The sequence below is a fragment of the Colius striatus genome, chromosome 1 (assembly GCF_028858725.1).
Source record: "Colius striatus isolate bColStr4 chromosome 1, bColStr4.1.hap1, whole genome shotgun sequence".
Lineage (NCBI taxonomy): Eukaryota > Metazoa > Chordata > Aves > Coliiformes > Coliidae > Colius > Colius striatus.
Genome location: NC_084759.1, coordinates 23,902,242 through 23,926,281, shown reverse-complemented (window position 1 = coordinate 23,926,281; position 24,040 = coordinate 23,902,242). Strand labels below are relative to the sequence as shown.

The window sequence follows — 24,040 nt, the reverse complement described above, 5'->3', positions numbered from 1 at the left end:
GTACTATACAATTGGCTTAGGCAAACCTGAATTTTCAAGAGGTTTTTGAGTGTGCCTGTATTTGTATGTATGAATGCATTTTTACTCCAGCCTCAAACAAAATGATTGATACTGCAGTATTGATTAAGAGAAAATTCAGATGCGGCAGTATACAGAATAATCTAGAAACTTGTTTTGAAATGCATATTGTAGGGTTCAGAAGAGTAAAACAGAGTTGACAGGGCTGTAAGGACAGAGCTTTGTTGATCCATCCCTTTATAAACAACACCAAAAACTGGTATCAGATGTATCTTCTCCTCTCACACTACCTTCCTTGCCCCTTTATTCTGTTTTTATCAGTCCTTCAGGATCCCAGCTGAGATGTACTTCTCTCTTTTCATTGCTGCGTGGGAACAATGACGGGTAGCAGTAAAAGCACAGTAAGAGCAAGGATGCTGCTCTCATTTCCTTTTTCATTCTGCAACCTCTAGGAACTGAAAGTGTCAGCACAGTAGGTAAAAGTCCTGTTTAGCAACTGCAAGACTCAAAATGAGCATGCTTTACTACAGATGAAACTTTGGAATGCAAACACTGATTTCTAATATGTTTATACTAAATATAATTTTAAATGTCAAGATAGTGGATGAATCTGAGGACATTTAAAGGGGAAGAGGCCAATCATCTACTTCTACTGCCAGTATATTTTACTCTCTTCCCCTCTTAAAGTTTTGATCATTTCTATGCAGTAATTTATAAGTGTGGGAGCTTTTCAATATTGTTTGTCACACAATCAATATAACCTTTTTTTTCTTTAAAAAAAACAGGCCTTTGACTACAACTGAAAATTTAATACTTCAAAGTAAACTATCCATTTGCCTAATACATATTTTTTTATATAAGGCATGCTGGTTACAACTAAATGCATTCAGAAGGACATGTTGATCATGATCAGCATGGAAGTATCATGAATTCTTTCTGTGTTACAGTACTCTGTAATAAGGATGTAATGTGCAATAAATACTATAAAAGTTACATATATTTATACTAATATTACATTACAATTAAATGAAGTTTATATTATATTAATGTTTATAAGGTTATTATTATGGACAGCTTATATTCTTTCTTTTTATAAAAATAAATTAAGGGCTTTTTTATGACTTCTCTAGTTAATCCTAAAATCTATTGTTCCTACCTGTATCACAGAACAGCGGTGAGAAAAGGTGCAACAGATTCACTTTTCTTTGTAGGTTAAGATCTGCTTTTTCCTGAACTTTATGGCTTTGGTGCCATTTACAACATTACGTACTACATACATTCATAGATATGTGCCTACGCATTGTCCTGAACTCTGGTATGTTGGTAGAATACGCAGATTTCTCTGTATTCCAGAGATCTTATTGTCTCTCATTGTAGACCACTGACATGAGTGACTGTGAAGGTAGATGAATGAGAGGCAAAATTATAGCTTCTTGTCATGAACAATGCAGGTAGAGCATTAAATAAAGGACAGTTATTTTCCCTAAAGAATTACAGTCCTGGCATACAGTAGGCTCAAGTAAGAACTGTAAGCCAAAGAAATTACCACAGACGGATATAGGAAAGTAAAAACAGCTGTTTGAAGACCTTCTCCAAAAATTCTCAAGGATTTTGAATAATCCTCCTTTGGGAGAAAAGCTTTGGCAAAAGTGGAGTTCACAATGCATCTAGAACAGTTGCTCTTTTGGAAAAGGTGGACAGTCCATTCTCCCCGTTGGCTAACAGTACCAACAATTAGAATGAACAGGAGGACACGTAATGAACTACTTAAGAAATGATTCTGAAATGCCAGTTTGCATCAGAAAGTTAGGTAACAGCAAGAATGTGATTTCTAACGTACATCAACTCAAGCTATCTGTCAATTGAGGCTCCTTTGGACTACAAAATACCACACTGAAGTGTTCTGAACTGATAGATCTTTGCACTCACACAGAATCTGAAAGAATTTACAGAAATAAACTTAACCAAGACATCAAAAAGGCAAGCTATGAGTGAAAGTCACAATCAAGTGACCTGAGATCTCCAAATTACAGGATGTAGTTTTTTTCTTTGACTGTAGGTAGATCTTGGGTTGGAAGAAGGTGAGAAAAAAGGGTTCTATATGGTTCTGATTTTTTTTTTTTTTAATGAAGAAATTAAAGAAATAAATTGTGTTAATTCTAGGGTCCTACTCTAGGAACCTGTTCTTTTTAACTGATACTAGTAAACATACTTTCAGATTCTCAGATGAGGAAGAGAACTGGAGAGGAAGGAGGCATTAACTGTGCTGGGAACACAATCTAAACCTAAAACCACAATATACTAAAGAGCAATATCCCAAAAGCATTAAATTTAATCTCATTGACATTGTAAAAAATTAGAAAGAAGCTACAGGTGTGAGGCAAAGCATGAGTAAAAAGCTTAACTTCAGAAAGTTTGAACTGTTTGAAAACATGCATTTGAACAGAATTGGTTTATTATGCCGCAAATGTTAACCTGCCTTAACTCAGGTTTTAAACACAAATGAAAGAGAAAAAAATTCTCCTGATATTTAGTACATAAAATCCAAAATGGGCTACAGACAGGTTAGAGTAAAATCCATGGATTTCAAATATAAACATGTTTCAACTAGAAAGAACTTGCATCTTTCAAAAAGCTGGTGGAAATTAAGGTTAGTTAGGATACCTGAAGAAATCTTTTTTTTGCTGAAAACAGATCACATAGCTCTACATGACCCTAAGATGAATATTTACATGCATACATATATTTCAATTATATCTATTAATTATTTTATTTTTCATGTTTTATGCTTTTAAAGATCCATTATTACCTTATATCCAGGTCCTAACTGATGTATTGCAAAAATCTGTGCTGGGTTGAGTGCTTCAGTGAATACATATACTGCTCCAAGCTGGCCACAAAACACTCTATTAGCATCAGCAGTCTCCGAAGAGCCAAGGAAACATTTATCATAACTCTGTATCAGAAAGAAGCCATGTTAATGAAGTTTAGTCATGCAAACTACACAATGAAGTAATATTCAGGTACAACTACTCAAGTAAAAAATTAAAGAGAGACTGTAATAAGGAAAATAAATTAATCATTCATTTCTTCAGTACCTGTTTCCCTGTAATGAACAACTTCATTTTGAATACCCTAGTATTAATTGTCTTACAGGTCAGTATTACAATGTTGTTAGGACTGGCAGCTAGGATTTGGCTTTTATTATTTGTTCAATATACAACAGTGAAAATTAGAACAGTACATTCAAGTACCAAATAATCTTCCCTATTGCCTTCTAGGAAATATGAAAGCCTTTAAGTTCCTTGTAATTATAATCAGAATTCCCACTGCTAACACATGAGAACACACCATGCTGAAATGTATTCCTCTTTTATTGTTGTACTAACAGAGCTAAATATTTCTAGCACAAAAAATAGAATACAAAGTTTCTACTTTGCAAACAGCGAACAGTCTTCCTCTGTGACCATAATCTGTATTGATTTTGTTTGACCTTGAACTCCTTTTGTCTTCTTCCACAGTCACAAGAGTAATTTCCATTCCTTCTTGCAACAAGTATCCCTCTGCACAAAGACCCTCTGCAGTTCTCCATTTGTCCATTTCCTATTATTTCAAATTTAAAATGGGATTTTGTGGCTTCTTCACTCCCAATTTAAATTTATTTTGCAAGAATTAGGTTAAATTCTCATTTTTTTTAAGTTCTAATTTTTTTAAGTTCTGATTTTCTGATATTTCTAAAGTTCTGAAGTTTTTCCAAGAAAAAAAAAAAAAAAGGCTTTCAAATGAAACAAAGTTTAGAACTTAACTGTCTATAATAAAGAACTTGGGAAACAGAAAACAAAGATGATGCAGGAGAAGAGAAAAAGTACAAGGATCTTTGCAAGGCTATTCTCTCAGCTGCCTTGAGTCTCATGTACTTTACTTAATGGAAACAAGGATTAGGACTCACTGGATCAGCAAATCAGCAGAATCTGCATTAGTAAGTCTGCTTTTTCCTCTTACTTAACTGCTGAGTTTTACCCTAAGAAAAAGTTTTCTCAATATAGAGAATGGAATCAAATATGGTGAACTGTTACAGCAACTGATATAGGTGTATAAGCTATTAACAAGTCAAAGGGGACTCTGTCTAAAGAGTTAGGAGGATTTATAACTCAGCTTTTCAACAAAGTGAGGTAAAGAGGTATGAAGGATTTTCTCTCTGATTTATCCTTATTTTGATCAAATGATTCTTGCATTTTTTTCTTAAAGTTTCAGAATATCCTTATCCAGCATGCAGAGAGCAAAAGATGGGCTACGAGACCACTTTGACTACTAGTAAATCTAATGACGAAACTTTCTATCCATTTTGTAAGGCATACTTTGTCCATCATTTTTGAACAATCACGGAGGACAGGTGAGGTGCCTGAGGACTGGAGAAAGGCCAATGTCATGCCACTCTTCAAAAAGGGCAGGAAGGATGACCCAGGAAACTACAGGCCGGTCAGTCTCACCTCCATCCCTGGAAAGGTGATGAAACAACTCATCCTGAATGTTTAGTCACTAAACATATGAAGGAAAAGATGGTTCTCAGTGGGAGTCAACATGGCTTCACCAAGGGGAAATCCTGTTTGACCAACCTGATAGCCTTCTATGAGTGCATAACCGGCTGCCTAGATGAGGGGAGAGCAGCAGATGTCATCTACCTTGACTTCAGCAAGGCTTTTGACACTGTCTCCCACAACATCCTCATCAGAAAGCTCAGATAGTGTGGCTTGGATGAGTGGACAGTGAGGTGGACTGAGAGCTGGCTGAATGACAGAGCCCAGAGGGTGGTGATCAATGGCACAAAATCGAGTTGGAGGCCTGTGGCCAGTCTTGTTCAACAACTGGGGCTGTTTAGTCTAGAAAAGAGGAGACTGAGAGGAGATCTTATTAACATTTACAAATATCTAAATGGTGGGTGTGAGGAGGTTGGGACATCCTTTTTTTTCCATGGCATCTAGCAACAGGACAAGGGGTAATGGGATGAAGCTGGAACACAAAAAGTTCCACTTAAATATAAGACAAAACTATTTTACTGTGAGGGTGAGGGAGCCCTGGCACAGGCTGCCCTAAACATTCTTCTTTTTTCATGAAAATAATAATGCACTGGAACAGGTTGTAGAGTCTCCTTCCTTGGAGGTCTTCATGACTTGCCTGGACATGTTCCTATGTGACCTGATCTAGGTGAATCTGCTTGTGCAGGGGGGTTGGACTAAATGATCTCAGGAGGTCCCTTCCAACCCCTACCATTCTATGATTCTATGATTAGGTGTTTCCATTATTTTTAATTGAACAGGATAGCTAATGATCTTCTGGTAATTTTTATTAATTTCTGTTCCAGAGGCCAAATAATCCATAAACTCAATTTATTTATTTGGTTTTTTTGTTTGTTTAAAATTAGCACCCACTGCTCATAACTAATTTGGTCTCTATATTACATTTCCACCGTTTTGAACTCGATGGACACCAACTGATCCAAGTTTTGTTTTCTGTGTATCTCTGGTAGAATGTCATTAATGATCCCAAGATGAGGTGACTGGTGCATCTGCTTCATTTAGTGCCTTGATTCAAATCCTCATTTTAATGAAAAAAAAACCTCTTGGGACTTATGGACCTTATTACTTAAGGACATAACTTTGTCCTTGATGCTTATAAACCTTTCCAATGCAGCCCAAGTGCTACTGGATTAAAATCCTTCAAAAGTTTTATCCTACAGTGGAAATGCCAAGTTCTGTGAATGGCATCAACCTATGTCATAGCTTTCCTGTTGCATCATGGCTTCAAGCTCCCTCTGTTTGCTGCTCATACTCCATGCATTGGTATAGATGCACTTCAGATGAGCTAATGATCCCAACACCTTTCTGTGAGAGAAGGCTATTTCCTACCAGATGTTTCTCAGGTGTTTCACTGACTTTCTTCTCTGACTTCATGAATATGTATAAATAAGGATTAATGAGAAGAAACATAATGGAAAAAAAACAAACAGAAAAATTCCATCTTTTAAAAACTTCACCCTTCTTATCATCTCCATTTTTACTTCTATGTCTTCCAGGGTACATATAAAAATTGTAGACCGAGGTATTCTTCATTTCTTGTTTAGATACAGGAGTTAAATGTCAGATTTTTTTTTTTTTAAAGTCATACAAATATAACAGAATTGCAATGTAAGGTCAATTTGGAAAAAAAACAAAACAAACCACAGTCTCTACCGAGACTAAACCTATGCTTAAAAAAACTGCAAACTCAGTCCCTCTATCTGAAACTCAATAATGTAAATCCAATTAATGTTTTATTAATCTAAAAATACAATCATAATGCACTTTGTTCAGTGGTAGCTTTGACACAATGAGCAAATGAAAAATCTTAATTCCATTATATTTGGCGTTCAAACACTACATCTCAATTATCTTACAATCTTCTTATATGAGAAAAGACTGAAAAGAGAAAGTCAAAGATATGCAATTCCTGCCCCTTTCCCAGTTTTCCCTTTTTTTTGCAGTCTACAGTGTTAAATCTATCTATATTATCCACATTATGCACAATATATGACATAAAGAAAGAAAAACGATTGCCTGAGTTGAGTATTTTTTTTTTCTTTTTCACCAAAGGTATTATGGTAAGGTATTTTCTTGTCATCTTACAGGAGACTAAAGTTACATCCAAGTGGAAGGGTATGAAGGTAGAAGTTAATAACTAAACTGGATGATTGCTCAAGACTTTTCAAGGGAATACTTTTCACAATTCAACCTTCATATGAAAAAAGAAAGTTCCAATACATTTAAAAGAAGAGCTTCTCTTCCTAGTTAATGTATAGCACTGCTAAGGTGCCTATGTATGCACTCTCCTGTTTTTTATGCTTTTATTACATTTGTATTCATACATATTTCCTGAATTTCTCCTACTTTTTATTGTTTGCTACTTCTGATATAATGGATTTTTGTTATTAAAAAATATAGAGCTAATGATAAATATTATCTTTCATAACTTATGCTATTCTCCAGCAGAAGTAGTAAAATAACAACAAAGTAGAAACTTAAAAACATATTAAAACATCTTAAAGCTCGGTAGATCAGTTCCACTTTAGGAAAATATTATACTCCTATTACATGAGAAAGTAGCAAGGAATACTGTGAAGAAAATACGAACAGAAGGAGCAACTTTTCCTGCTAACCACTTATCATTAGGGATTACAGATCCCCACACCATATAACTGGTAACTCAGCTGAGATCTTCTGAGACCTCAGCTGGCTTTTCAATCATCACATTCTCATCTATCACAAACATGTTTATATTGTCAAGGAGAAACCATGCTTGGTAAAAACTGAAAAGCTTGCCTTTTCTTGCAAGTAGAATTGCTACCAAGAAAACAAAGAATGATGATCAGAACCTTTGGCAAGCAGAGTCTTCCTACTTTAATTAAAATGTAATATTTAAACTCTCCCTTTCAAATCCAACTTTGCCTCTAGAGTCTAGCAAAAGACAGTTAATTTCTTCAAGTATAAAAGAGCTTCATTATCCTATACAGGCAATCAGAAACAACTGAGAATTATAAGTAAGAAATAACGAAAGTGTAGTAAGCTGATAAATCAAGCACCTCTGAAAGTCTGACATAGCTTTAGCTGAAGGCAAAGCAAAAAGAGTAATATTGTTTGCCTCCACTCTCCAAAACTTTAGGCCAGAAATAGTGTCTATTTTCTGCATCATTAGGTGTACACTCTCAAACCTTCCATAACAAAGTTACAAAAATAGAGCAAAATAACAACAACAAAAAAGTCTGAAACAGATTTCATCAAAACAATTTAAATATTAAAAATACTAAAATGGATGCATTTCCTATAAGAACGTAGTGTTAATTTGAACTCAGTCCAACTAAATAGATACAGGTGTATTTACAGGTATACATGCAATCTTCTCCAGGTAAAAATGACTGGTTTCTGACTACGGGACAACTAGATGCGAGATAACTGTCTTTGCTCTGCGCTGGCTAATGCCATGCAAATGTTTGTCTCTCTGTATCTTTTAATTGGTTTGGATAGTAATAAGGGAGGACATCTCTCTGTAAAAGTTTACTACCCAAGAAAATTGCTCATTATTTCAACAATGAAATTTTGTAGCAGTTAATTTGTATTGCTAACAATATCCATTAAATATTCATCCATCTAGCTTTTTCTTTTTTTTTCTCTCTGTTGTCTGTCCCGTTGGTTTAAGACAATAAACTCTGCATCGAAGAAAATGAAATCTTACTATAGTTATACAATGCTTATAATAATATGACTGTTCATAGTTCAGGCTACTTAGCTCTACTCTAATTAGAAGACCTACTTAAAATTAAATTTTTCATAACACAAAAAGCCTAAAAATCTTTTAACCATTATCAAATACCTCCTCTTGAATAAAACACCAAATAATATGATGCAAAAATGAGTACTTTTAGATACCTTGGCAGTATGCATAGTCATTTGACAGAATGAATCCATTTTTCTATGGACTTTACTGAAGCTAAATCTGTAATATCTGTAACTCTATCACATTTTCCTATGGCAAATGCTAAGTATTAATGCATCGTTACCAATGTCTTCTATAGAGAATCACATATTAAAAATATTAGATATAACAATATATCTAAGGAAAATACCTGAAAATTGAATTAAAATACCCATGCAAAAAAATTTTAAGCTCCTTAATATTCTAAAAAAATATTAATATATTAAATCGATAACACTACATTTTATTAAGTACATAAATAAAGAAGATAGATTAAAGGAAAAAGTTAAAAACTATGTAAAATTTGCAAAGATCTGAAGAAAACAAATACAGTACTTTTTTTTTTTCATTTTTTATTTACTTTAAAATGAAAAGCTGCAAGGGAAAAAAAAAAGTCTTACATCATTTGTGTTCACATGCCAGGCCATGTCACCATAAGATACCAGCTGACCATTCACATAACATCGTATTTCACTGTTTCTCCATCGATTATAGATGTGTACAATGCTTATCATGTACCACTGGAAAGACATAGAAAATCAGTATTTACAGCAGTTTTTGTGCTATGAAACATAAAGTTATTGAATGGCATTTAAAATAACTGACCAGCCTAACAAAGTTATACAAACAAATGAATCCTTGCAAACTCATAAAATTAAATCAAGTCAGTGGTACTTCAAAACCAGTCAGTATAACCATAATGATGTACCTACCTCCAACTCTTTATGAGATTAGAGCCAAAAATACATATATACATTTAAAAGTTGAATATGCTTCCATTCCTGAAAGTGTAATTTAATTTAAACACTGTGTGTCATAACACAAAACACAACTGAGTTCTGATGGGAAATCCAGTGCTCTGTGCACTTACCTTAACAAATTCGTATCATTTATCTTTGCCTTTTCACCATAGCTCTCTTTCAGAAATTATTAAATAAAAAGAAAAAAGTCACAAGAGCAAATGTTACAGCCCAGTGAAAGATGTCATCCTTATTGCTTCATATGATTGTCTTCCTCTTTATCATTCCACCAATTTTTGGACAACTGTCACATCATTAAAAATACATTATATCATCAGAAAAAGCATCATAGTAAAATGCTTCCAAGTACAACTACAGTGATCTTTGAAAGAATTTGTTCAACAGGAATCATTATGCCCATGGTGAGTACGTTCAAGAAGAAAATCAAACCCTTAAAGTCACCTAAGACTAGAGACAGAAATTTAATCTTTAAGATCTGCAAATAAACTAACACTTAACTACAAGGGGTGTCATTATTATTCCACAGGATATACAAACCAGATGAAAATGGACATAGGGGAGAAAGTCCAGAAAGGGCCAGAAAGATGATTAAGTGATTGAAGCCTGTGACATGTGTGGAGAGGCAGAGATACGTGTCTGTTTACTCTGTAGAAGAGAAGGCTCAGAGGGATCTTTACCACCTGTGTAATTACTTGATGGGCAGGGGATAAAGAAGATGGAGCCAGGGACTCCACTGGCAGGACAAAAGGCAATGAGTACAAATTAAGATACAGAAAACTCCATTTAAACACTTGTAAGAAGAGCTGCCCAGAGGGGTTGTGGAGTCTCCTTCCTTGGAGGTCTTCAAGACCTGCCCGGACATGTTCCTATGCGACCTGGTCTAGGTGAACCTGCTTCTGCAGGGGGATTGGACCAGATGATCTCTAAAAGTCCTTTCCAACCCCTACCATTCTATGATTCTATGATTCCATGATTCTATGATTCTGTAAGAGTAGTCAAACACTAGTACAGGTTGTTCAGAGGTGCTGTGGAGTCCCTTGCTTGGAGACTTTCAAAACCTGCCTGGACAACATCTAGAGCAACCTGATCTAGGTGCCTCTACTTTAATAAGGGTGAGAATAGACTGTCTAAACATGTTCCTTTCCAGTGTTACTCATTTGAAGAAAAAGTCAGGTCCTCTGTTGTGAAAACACTATTTCATATTTAAATAATTTTGGATAATTTTAAATAAATTGTCTTCCCTTAGTATCTGTTTCAATTATTATCTTTTGATTTTTACATCCAACTGTCTTTTTTTCAAAGCAGAGAACTTCTGCATTCCTCAGGATATTATTTTAATAAGTCACTTGGTGTCTCTTCCTGAGCTGGAGCAAGAAGATGCAGAGCCTACTGATAGAAAATAATCCCACCAGAATAATAGAAAATAAGCCTACCAGAGAAAATAATAGCTAAGAGTTTTCACATGCTGATTTCAAAATCAGACAGAGCATAGAGATACAAATTTTTAAAAATGCAGCAAAATATATTTTGACAATAATAGTTGCAGTTGTCCTCAAACTGAGCAATACTCAGTTACATTTCTGATCTATATATTTCAGAATACACATGTTTCTCCACATCTGTTTCCAGGTCTTTCAAAATATATTTTTGTTTTTCCCTCCTTGAAACCTACATTAAGACTGTCACTGTGTATAGCTTAAGCTTAATAGGTAACTCATTCCTTTGGAAATAAACAGTATATTACTTTTGTGGAAACACTTTCCACAGAGCCTCTAAGGAATTAAAATGAACAATACTATCTTGGGAGAGCATTGATATCCATGTCAAACTTTAGGAAAATTATATAATCTATTTTCTAAAATATTCTTTTTTACCTCCAAGTTAACTTCCATTCATGCCCATGTAGCTTCTTTCAATCCAAGACTCCTTTCTTTTATGTAACTTTTTTGAATCTTTAGCATTGCCATTATTTCAGAGCACTGTCTATGTCTATGACTTTGACTCACAAGGCAAGCTCTACAAAAAACACTGAGCTTCGATTTACTTGAATACACATGCATACACATAAAGTCCATCCTAACTCAACTAATCCAGTAGAAAAAAAAATGTTCTTTTGCTTCCAGCACTTGATTTCACTAAATTTACATTTAAAACTGTATTTCTTTCTATCCAGAGAAGTATTCAAGTATAAATATTCTTTTTGTCACATTTGTCACTAGCATCAATGTAGATAAAATGAGTAACAGAGGTTTTCAAAGCTAGATCCTAAATAGAGGATGACAAACTTCACTAAGTCCATAATGTATTCTTATTAACAGGAAAAAAAGGGTCCTTTTGAGATTCCTGCTTCCTCACTTTGATTCATATCCTTCCCTCCCTGTATTTTAATGAATACAAATTTTCCTGTTGCATGATAGCATAATGTTTTAAGGCTTTCGGAGGAGCGTAATGCCTACAGTCCTCGAGGAATCCACATAGCACGTACCAATTGGCTCACAAATCTATTCATATGCATAGTAAAAACTCTTCAAATAATTTAAGAGAAGTGGGGGACAGGACTTTCAGTGCAATATTGTATTGCTTTATCTCTGATATATTTATCTTTGCGTTTTCTAATCCTTCTTTTTCATTATTCTAGCTTCTACCAGATTTTGATGACTAAGAATAGGATAATACATAATTCTATTAGCAAAGTCTGTTTCTAAAATTTGTTTAATTTTCCATCACCTATTTGTTTGACAAAACAGATTATATACTGCAATTAAAAATCTGTCGAATTTCATATTCAAATTTCTTTAGAACTTGGGGATGCCTACTATAATATCCCAGCAATTAATTAATATCTCTTGTACTGATTTCTATACCTCTTCTACTGACATTTCAATTTGAGACACTTCCTCTGACTCATACTCATTGACTCATCTTGTAGTAGACAACAGTGCAATTAATTAATTTAGCTTTTTTGTTATGATACTATATTCTCCAAGGGCTCCTATTGAGCCTTAGTGATCTAATTGCCCCTATAGACTGAAAAAAAATTGTCTTAAAATTTTAAATGTCATTTGCTATAACTTATACTTTTCTAAGAATTCTTCATTTTGATACAATTTTCACTTTCTTAGCATCTTTTACTTATAATCATCTCTACTTTGCTCTTTATCTGTGCTCAGGTAAACTGTGAGGAGCTTTTAAACTTTCTGGATTGTTGTGACTAAAGGTAAATTTGCTCTTAGACTTTTGTATCTTTGCATTTAAGCAATTTCTCTATCACTATGAAATGTCTCTGCTCTTAAACTGCTCTTGTTATTTTCTTTTAAGAATTTATTTTTTCAGTTCTTTTAAAATAAAAATAGAAAATAAGCATTTAAAAATAAAAGTAGTAATAGCTACTATAAGGACAACCACTCTTATGATGAAAGGCTGTGAGACCTGGGTCTATTTATCCTGGAGAAGCGGAGACTGAAAGGGGACCTTGTCAATGCTTATAAATACCCAGAAGTTGAGTGTCAAGAGGATGGGGTGAGTCTTTTTTTCTGTAGCGATCTGTTGCAGGCCAAGGGATAATGGACATAAGCTGGAACACAGAAAGTTCCATTTAAATACAAGGGAAAACTTCTTTACTGTGAGGGTGCTCTGGCACAGGCTACCCAGGTGGGTTGTGGAGTCTCCTCTGGAGGTTTTCAAACCCACCTGGACATGTTCCTGTGCAACCTGATCAGAGTGAACCTTCTTTAGCAGGAGGTAGGAGTAGATGATCTCTACAGGTCCCTTCCAACCCCTACCATTCTGTAATTCTGTGAAATCCTACATATCCAAGCATTTTCTGCATTTTTCAAGACAAAGTCAAGGAAGAGCCAATGCCTGAGTGCTCTAAAACATTTAAAAAGAAACAAATCCAAATGCTTCTGGTATTTAAAAGTTTGAACCTTCATGCCAGTGAGATGCCACCCAGTTTATAACAAAGTAATGTTCATTATAATATAACATATCATATTATATTACTATAATATTGTGTTATGTTGTTATGTTATATTATTATATTCTGATCTTCCCCTGTTCATCACAGATCCCATAACCATCCTTACCATATGTCTAACAATTTAATCTGAATAGCATGGGTTTCTACTTATTTCTATGACTGATTTTCAGTGCATAGAATGAGCTTATTTTTCTGGTTAAGTTAAATCTTTAATACAGCGCGTCACTCTACTGGAAAGACTTTTGCCATTGTAACTGTAAGTACAATTTGAAATGAGTACTCACTGAAGGCCAAAGTTTTTGATAGTTCTATTATGTCAATAACTTTACTTAAAATAGACTTTACAGTTTCTCTTTTGGTTTTTTTTTAGATCTGTATTATCAAGCATATATGTATGGCTCATAATTTCCTATTACCTATGTCTCATTTATGTGAATGTTCTTTTCTGATGTACAGGCATTTTGTCGATTTCTCTCTTATTCTGTAACTGAGGACACAGTTTTCAGAACTTTTCGGTTATACAATCCTACAGACTCCTTTCTTGTATCATTTTCTCAAAAATGCACCAAGATCAAATCTCTCTTGCTATAACAAGAGTTTTCTTAGGTAGTACTCAGAGAAACTTCAGATAATAGCCAGTCAATTTTTATACTTCAGAAATATTTCAGGTTTAATCATCCACTGCCGAGCAAGTCATATTCTTACTCTATAGGACAGTACAATCAGAGAGACGAGTCTAGTACACTAAATAATTCCAAAGTGTGGAACTTATTTCAATCTATAGTACGATTAGTAAAGGTGTTCAGTATTAGGAACATACACACAGAAAAAGTTGTTTGCTCTTGACTACAGTTCTTTCCTGTTCACACTTTTACAAGGATTGATGCTAAAGCTGGAATTCAAGGAAGTGAAAATTATTGGGGTTTACTAAGACACAAAATTTCACTTCAGAGTCCCCAAAAGTGGTATAAGACGTATTTAACACAACACTGCCAAAGCTAGCTTAGCTCTGTTGAAAGGTCAGTCTATGATACTAAAACCACATTTTTATTTGGGGATATGATGACTTAATTTCCCCATTTTTTTTAATAAATGCTTTTATGATGTTAAAATACACAGATTAAAACCCAAAGTAGCCACTTCATATGTCTTTAAATTCTAAATGAAGGTTACATATTAATCTGTGAATGCTATCATATGACACAGTTAGCAGTAGGAAGATCTTCACTTGATTATAGTATCTTTCTGATTTGTATATATAATGTTTTTGACCAGGTGGCTTGAATGTATAATTTTACCATGATTCATCAACAACAACAAAATTATAAAAACATTACTCAGAAGTTTAATGAGGATGATGGTTTTAGCAAAAGCTATTGCTGAAATGTCTGTGCCTGTAAGAAAATGGCTAGAAAATAGTATATCTGATGACAAAAATCACACATCTTAAGTTCGAACTTGGACAGTAAACTGCTTTGTAAATGGGTACAAAATTTTGAATATATAGCTGCACATCCAGTGCTTGCACAGTGGAACCAATGTAATACCTAAACAACATGAAGAAAATCAATCTTCATGGTAAACAGGATACATTTTGACCTGTTAAAGAGAGAAGTTGCATTTGACAGGTTTTCTTTCTCCATTATGTGTTATGTACCTTCTCACATAAATGTACACACAGGTTATTAACAGAAAAGATGTATCATATAAAAGCCAGTCATTCATAATAAAAATTATCAAAGGAATATCTTGCTAAAATATGAAAGACTGCTTCTTCAAGTAAAGAAATGATCACAGAGATCCCAAAAGCCACTGAGCTGAGTGTTTACCACCAGCATCAGCTGTGTTACTTTAAAATGGAAAATGAACTATGATTAAACTCTTCTCTGGCTATAAAATTAAATAAATTTGCAAACCAGAATTGATTAATTTAATACACTCAGTAGATATGTGTTTATAAGGTTTTATACATCCCTGAGTAATATGCTACAAAAAGACATTACTATGTTTTAAAAAAAACCCACAAAGCTATATGACAGAATCAAATTTTGAATCACAAATACATATGAATAAAATAATAGTAGAACAGAAAGCTGATGAGTGAATCAATGGGATTCCCTCCCAAAGAGATTGATTTCTCAAAACAAAACAAGCACTGAAATTCAATACATGAATCCTAAGGCCATAAATAAAGAGAAATGAGCTTCACAGAAAAACAGATACAAGACTGCTATCAATGACAAATACGTAATAGTCACTGTATGTAAAAGTCGATTCTTCAGTCAAATAACCAAAATACTGAAACCAGAAGAATCTTTGTTTTCCTAGGACTACTAGGAATACAGTAGAAATAAACACTAATGCTATCTAGAGAAATAATCACGATTTACTATGAAAAATGAGAAATCCCAAAACACCATTGACATAGAAGAAAGTTTAGAGCTTTATATCTCCCTGCAACGGATAGTAAAACTCTAGCATTGCCAACAAAATTTTTCCTGGCATTGACACCAAAGTTACCAAGAACAGAATGTTCAAAAATACAATGACAACCTTTTAAAAATAAATTGCAATCATCTTATGAATCCTCAAAATGCTCTCTCTGGAGCTAATTATGCAGTATTAAAAAAAAAAACAAAACAACAAAATCATAAGTAGACTTCATAGAAGTGTTATAGTATAAATCCTTACACTGGTCTTAAGTTGATTTGGGTCTGTAACTTTGCATGATCATCAGACAAGCTACTTATAGGCACTGTTAGTAACGCTATAGAACTAAAGAGACTTTAGCCCTTCTTCCCAGAAGCACTTTGTCACATTTTCAATATTATTCTTTATTTTAAATATCACTTTGCTTACCTTGCGTGGCTGAAAGTCATACTTCACACAGTGCTGGAAACCTTTGCCTTTTGACTTCAGTGATGTTACTATTAAGCAGTTGCCAACAAAATGAGCAGAATACCCAACACCTTTGCTAGTGCGGAAACTGAAAAGAAGGAACTATTAATTAAATTTGAAAAAGTACTGAAGGACAGAATCAGACTTTCCTCTTTTCTCAGTGTCAAAACTATAGCTGATAAACCATGACCTTCTAAAGAAAATAAAACCTTACAAGACAGGTGTGACTAAACCTTAAGGTGTCCAGAGCTTGGATGTTGTTCCCCTATGAGGAAATTTTTAAAGAGGGTCTAAAAGAGACATGCAAATTCTAGACAGATTCTTATATTGTAATTAATTAGAATACTTCTACTAAATGTGAAAAACAGACTGATTAGGCTTAACAGAACAGGGGTAATAACATCTATAGGTGACTCTTTTCCACCCTTATGAGTCCTTTCAAAGAGGTCCTTACTTTCAGTTATCTTACGAGTTGCAGTATGTGATGCCTCATGATCTCTGATCATCAAGGTAGCTCTGTTGGCTTCAAGGCATGTTCTTTCCCTTTAGCTGCAAAAAGCTTTGTTTTCCCAAATTTAGGCTGTAGTTTCTTCATCCTTCTATCTGCCTCTAAAAATCATACACATTTCTCTCTCCTCACAAGCTGCCTGCACTGGTAAGAAGCACTGTTCCCTGCAACAACCCTTTGTACAGGCTTCCACACAACTCTGCTTGCACAACAAAAATCACTCTCTTTATTAAACTTGTAAAATCCTTTCTAAATAAACCTAAGATATAATCTCAGAATGAAGAGAAAAATTACGTACTGTTACCACTGACCTCAACAGTGAAGACAATTTATAACACTGTCATTCCCCTGTGTCTTTTGAAGACTATTTTTAAGATGGATCATTTCAATCATCTTGCTTCCACAATGACCTCATAGTCAGCTACATCTCACAACAAAAGCAACAGTGAATAGCCTCATGGGGTAATATTAGTCCTATATAATATATATATAACGTATCCAATATATATAACATATATGTAACATCTATAATGTGTATATAACATCTATTATACAATATATAAATCCTGCAATACCCATATATACAAATAACCTGCATGACCACAGTACTGAATTTTGTACAATAACATGAAGGTTAAAAACCTTAAGATATATCTTTTGTAAAAACAATCGAACATATTGTGGGCTATTTTTATACTTTGATTTACCTCCTTGGGGCTTTATGCCATTCAAAGAACATTTTACCATGTAGCTGCACATCTAACAATGTCCAATTTGTTTCTCAGCAACCTAAGTCATCTCTACAAGCTAGGTTTAGGTAACAGAATCTTTTCTCAACTATACTGAAAAAAAATACACAGATTTACTACATTCTGACATATGGTATTATTTGATTAGAGATGTTGAATATATTTTTTTTAAGGTGCCAACACCCAATCATTGTAAATACCCTTACGTTTTTACCTGATAAAACATTAAAAATGTGTAAAATGCATCCTAGTACTTGGATTTTTTTTTTTTTTCCCTTTCCTAACACTGCCAGTTACTGGGCTGATTTTGTCACCAATATGGTCAAATCAGACTGTTCCTGAAATTTTAAACACTGAATTGTCCTAACGTGGGTAAGTTCTTGGAGTTCAGCATATGAATACAATAAAGCAATGAAATAATGAAAAAATAGATAATTTCTTAGCAGAACTCTTCATCTTGGAGTAGAATTAATGATTTTGTAAACATGAAGCTCAGTCAAGATTTCACTTTTTTTTTTTTCCAAATGAATTAGCATTCCAATGCAACAGTAGTTGAGAAACTGAGAACTCAAATATGTTCTCTGATAAACTCAAAATTATAATATACAGATTATGTTAATCTTCACATTTTATTTCTCGCCAAAGGTAAAGTAGGCTAAGACTGGTCTCTAGGATACTACACAGAAATTCTCTTACCAATTACTTACACACACAGAACTTGCCACATCCAAAGATGAAAAGCACAACGACAACAAGATTAGTACTGTCAACACCCATATGGTTTTATGAGCCTTTAACTACCTCCCATAGCAGCTGGTGTACCATTTTATTATACATCGTTCATAAAAGCCTTATAGTTATGTTTTATTCCAGCCAGTTTCTCAAAGCAGCTACTGGATGTTATTACACTTCAGCTGCATGTAAGCATTCTTCCATTCCTCTGTACAGTGTACAGTGATTCGGTTTCTTTAACTTACAAGCAATTTAACATGTGATCACAGCACTGAGACTGAAAACATATTAATTCATTCCTGACAGGAAAAAAAAAAAAAAAAAGAAGAAAAAAAAGGGTCATTTTCTTCTTACTAATTTTGGAATTCCATTATGTGCTTTTGTAACTGAGATGCACTATCACTGTTATTACTAGCTCTAGAGAAGGACTGAAATGTCTAGATGCCTTGATTAGTTCTGTTTGTTTTTAACCCCTACATCAGTAAAAGTATGCTGTTAGAAATCTTTTTCAGAAGATTTAGCCATTCTTCTATTAAATGGTTTTGGAGGCACTTGGATGTTTTAAGGACAACAGCATTTCTCAAAATCCAGCCTCAGAGCATCCTCTAATTCTTTTATGCAGTCCAATACACAATCAGAAAGAAAACATCCCTCAAAAATAAAAACAACCTCTCACAACAACAAAAAGAAACTTGAACCCACAACAAACCAACATAAAAACTCCACCAAAACCACCTAATCTTAATATCTGGTTTGATTTTATTTCATTCCAGGCCTTACTTAGAAACAATATCATCCATCAGCAGAAACAAGTATAAAGATTTCAAGGATGGAGACTTCCCGATTGAACACATTTAAGGTTAGCCCTACATTTGCACTGCCTTTATGAGAAAGAATCTACATCTCATTTTTGAAGGAAACATTTCCAATGATGTATTAAACTGTGATTACACTATTATACTGTGTCCTTCTGTAATTGTGACAAAGTGGTCATAGTACTGTGTGTCTAAAACTTTGAGTTCTCCTTCTTTGCTGTCTATCCACTAGACCTCAGATTAAACAATTAATCAGAGGTAGATTTTGCATAATTCTGAAAAGAGAAGTCAAGAGCATCCTTAGTTTCTTTTTTTCTTTTTGTTTCCCCCTTGGAAGGTTTCATTATAAAATTTGTCATCCAGAGCTTCAGGGTATCCCCTGAACAATTTTTCCCTATGGTCTCTTAAAAGAAGTAGCAAGTCTTAACTGTAATTGGTATTCCAGTAATTTGCCAAGATTTTTCAGAAAGTGATCATATCACCTTTACTCTCTTCTCTATTTGTTCGGACTAGCCTTGAAAAAAAACACATTTGAACCTGACTGCTCTGCACCAAAGCTTTCTTCTTATTGTTATTTATCATTCATGCAAACGTCAATGACTTTGAATTTTCCTCCAGGATTGTCACACTCATTTTGTAATTGGTAAGAAAGCCACAATTCTGTTCCAATATGCAAGTATTAATAGACTGTTACTTAGCAGCTGCCCAACAATACTCTGAGAGATAATTAAAATTATTTTAAAAATCCAACAAATTGGCTTACAGTTCTTGAAGCAGCACTTAGCATTTAGCTAATTACAGAGCAGTAGCAGTTCTGCTGCACATCTGGCAAATGTGAAAGCATCTCTTTGCTTCTCTTCTCCATTTTTATGCATTAGTTTTTACATCATGGTCAAGTTGATGTAATAGCTCTCTCTCACCAGAAAGGCCTCTGTGCATTTCTTTCTGCACTCACTTAAAGCCCAGATCATACCTAAGGAGGTGACTGAGAACAGTCAGCACGGATTTACAACTTGAAAATCATCCTCTGTCAAACTGATTCTTCTATGATGAAATAACTGGCTTGGACAAAGGGGAAGAATGCTGTGGATATTTATCCTGAATTTCTAGCAAGACTTTTCAATATTGCAATAACCTCAATGACAAGCTAATGAAGAACGAGCTACATAAGTGGATTGGGAGGTGGTCTGAAAACTAACAGAACTGTTGGGCTAAAAGTATTGTCATCAGTGGTATCAGTCCAGTTAGAGGCCAGTTACTATTGGCGTATCCAAGGAGTCAATACTGCGACCAATCTTGCCTCATTAATAACCTGAAGGACGAGACAGAGTGTACCTTCAGCAAGTTTATATATGATATAAAATTTGAAAGAATGGCTGATACACCAGGTAAATCATTCAGAGGGACCATAGCAGGCTGGAGAAACAAGCCAACAAGAACTCCCTCAACAAAGGGGAGTGCAAAGTCTTGCCCCTCAGGAGGAACTTAGCCAGGTACCTGTATATGCTGGGTACTGACCGTCTGGAAATCAGATTTGGGACCTGGTGATCTGCATGGACAGTAAGTGGATTATGAATACCCTCATGAATGGTATTCTGGGCTGCATTTGGGAAAATATTGCCACCAGGCTGGGGGAAGTGATCCTTCCTCTGTACTCAACACTACAGAGACTACTAGATGACTGTGTCCAGTTCCAGGTTGAACAGTACAATAAATATATGGACATACCAGACTGAGTCAAGCAAAGAACTGACTGAATGATTAAAGCCTATGACACATGAGGAGGGGCTGAGATATGGGAATGTTTAGCCTGGAGAAGACATGTATAAATACTTGACGGATGAGGAGTGAAGACTGAGCCAGAAACTTCTCAGCCCTTGAGATTCTGTGATTCTGCGATTCACTGAAAAGACAAGATTCAATGGACCCAAATTGAAACTGAAAAACTTTTTAATTGCAAGAGTGGTCAACGACTGCTGAAGGTTTCCCGGTGAGGTTGTGATGTCTACATCTTTGAAGGTATCAAAAAAAACTGATTGGAGAATGTCCTGAGGAACCTGATCTAGATGACATGGCATTCAGCAGCTGTGTCTCAGAGTGCTCTTTGAAGTTATGTGTGCTCTAAGTTATAATTTAAAATAAATATTGTTTAAAATATGACTTTTAAGAATAATCTATTAAGAAATAGATAATTTATATGACACATTTTTCACCTAGTTAAACAGGAAAACGTATTACATGACCAAGAGACACACTGAAAGGAAATAATTCTTTGCTTTGGTTTCTTCCTCTTGGTGGTGGTGATTTGTGACTCAGTCTTTCACAGGGTAAAGTCTGTATCTGTGTAAAGAGGTTTAGACAGAAGATTTAATTTGAATATTTTTCCCATCTTAAATTATGAATTATGGCTTGGTATAAGCCATTATATAAAAATGACAAATATATGCACTGTTTGTAATTTTCTTCTGAGGTCAGCATATTCAGTTTCTCTTAAGTGTATTACGTGCACATTACATTTACACTGACTCAAATTTGGCATTTGGCTTCTGTAAGACTGGCTTCTTTCTGTGGCTCATATGAAGCGTTTGCTTGTTAATCACAGAAGTTTTATTTTCCAGTCTCAATAAATACTTTTCTTTTACATATATTCCATAAAAAGAGGTAACATAAGAAAGCGAAACACTGAATTATGATCAAACCTTTGTGTGTGCAAGTGTTTATGTAACATAGTAAGTCATTTTTTTTGGCATGGATGTGCTCAAAGATTAATTGAGCAACCTGTGCATGCAGCAAAACACCTATTCTTTTATGCACTACAATAAAAGAGTTGAAACTCCGTATGGTTTGGGGCTACACTTTCTCTACTGGTATCCAAGCTGCAAAAATAAAATATAGAGGACATTACTTCACTATATTATGGGTTATGAAAACAGAAGAAAACATGAAAACAAAGAAAAGCAGACATCAACCAATGTGAAATATAAACTCATAGAAAAAAAAAAGTTTTCTTATTCTGATAGACTCTATTCTATACTGTTGGTGGGCCTTTTTTAAGTAAAAATTGAAATGTTACAGTTTTAACTAATAAGAATTATGTTCATTTAAGAAAACATTTTTTACAGTATAATGTTAAGGTGAGACCTAGAATTCCTTTGAAGGAAAAAAAAAAATTTTCTTTGGTGAGCAGATTTGTGGGCTTTATTCATCGACTTGTGAAAAAACCCAAATACTCTAATCAAAGAAAAATTTATTAAAGACCGATGTCTTTGGGCCATCCCTTTTTTCTGTTGTATCTAGCAATAGGACAAAGGGTAATGAGATGAAGCTGGAGCAGAAAAAGTTCAATTTAAATATAAGAAAAAACTATTTTGCTGTTCAGGTGAGGGAGCCCTGGCACAGGCTGCCCAGGGAGGGTGTGAAGGTCTTCAAGACCCGCCTAGACGTGTTCCTGTGTGACCTGATCTAGATGGACCTGCTTCTGCAGGGAGGTTGGACTAGATGAACGCTGGAGGTCCCTTCCAACCCTACCATTCTATGACTCTGTGATTCTATGTCTGAGTATATGTGGCAAGTATTTTAAGCTATACTTTTTTTTTTTTTTTTGGTAGCAATGTGCATACAGGCTAGACAAAAGGTCTAATTCAATATACTTAAAAATGGAACCAGAAGTAAATTCCCTTTGACATGGACAAATATGAATTATTCCTAAATACTCACGAAAGCTTAACACACAGAGGACTTTAAATTACTGCCATGAGAAAAAAAAATCATTAAGTTCTCTAAAACTGTAGACTGCAGCAAGAATTGTAATCACATCATAATAAATATCTGAACTCTATCATGGAAGAGAAAAATGTATTAAAAAATTCCCACCTCTGAAGTTATTCTAACCAAATATCATTGCTGCTTCTGTATTATATTGGAATCAGAAGGAATCATATTAATCACTCAGGCTAAAAGCTCTTTCTACACTACTAGCCATAGGAAAAGCAGCATACAACAGGGGCTGTACAGCTTTGGAGTATGTTTTCCCTGTACTTAGGCAGTAACAAATTCTCAAACCAAATATACCATCTAAAGCTGCAATTCTGAAATGTAAATTCTGACTCAGAAACCAATGATCTTGTTAAATTCCTATAGGTATGTTCAATCCTATAATTGCATTTGTTGTTGGCGTTGACAGATTGAAAAAAATAAATAGAATACAGGTCATACTAATAAATGTAGCTATAGCCAATTCCTTGGAAAAAAATCTCCACGTTGAAATAACTATTGCACTTAGCAGAAAATGGATACATGGAAAAGCAGATGGCAATTTAGAGAAAATGTTTTTTTTTTTTCTTCAGAATACACCTAAATTATTTTTTATCAGGGTTTTGCTCCATAAAAAACATGGAGTTTTTTGTTTATCAAGTAACAGCACAATAAAATTTTTATGTATTGATAGTACAAGGACTTCTTGAGACCACATTTACTAGTCCTCTCCTCAGCTGTCTACTAAAAACTTCTGGTCTTAGACTACCTGGAGTGACTGCAAAGTGCAAAACATTACTTTTGGTTACATCCCTCCTTGTGCTAATCCTGTTTTCCCGAGCTGATAAAACTCGACAGATCTTGTTTATGTCCAGTTCTCACCTATCTGCACAGCTGATATACAGTCTTCAAGAACATGAGAAAGGTAAGTATACTAAATAGCAAATACATAAAGAATGAAGGAGGGTTGAAGAGAATACCAGCACGTTCTGACACAACAGAAAGGTCTTTACTTTTCTCATGCCTTATTCTTTTCAGTTGAGATAACCATACTTGAACAGACATACGATTAATTTCTGAAGGAAAACACTCTTTTTCATGATTGACCAGCAGAATAAACATTTTTACTGTTATATTTTTCCAAGTATCAGGGGACTTTATTAAGGACGCTAACTATTATTTCTATTTTTATCACTACAGTAAACCTTAGTAAACCCAAATTGTCTCTCCTGCAATTAACGTATTCTGAAATTTAGCTTCCATTTTTAGGAGCAGGTGATTAGTGAGGCATTTTTAAATTCATAAGATACAGCTAATGTGCA

At 34.5% G+C, this 24,040-nt stretch overlaps 1 protein-coding gene across 14 annotated transcripts in view; it reads right to left on the bottom strand.

The window, feature by feature from the left end:
• Positions 1-24,040, bottom strand: part of NBEA (neurobeachin) — a 499,798-nt gene that overhangs the window by 371,137 nt on the left and 104,621 nt on the right. For all 14 annotated transcript variants that reach the window (XR_009818508.1, XM_061993741.1, XM_061993751.1 and 11 more), the window contains exons 6-8: positions 16,123-16,249; positions 8,925-9,044; positions 2,828-2,974 (exon numbers count right to left, since the gene is read on the bottom strand). Coding sequence is in view for 13 of the 14 variants with exons in the window: in XM_061993741.1 (XP_061849725.1) it covers positions 2,828-2,974; positions 8,925-9,044; positions 16,123-16,249 (394 nt within the window). In the remaining variant the exon portion in view is untranslated. The remainder of the gene's footprint in view (positions 1-2,827; positions 2,975-8,924; positions 9,045-16,122; positions 16,250-24,040) is intronic.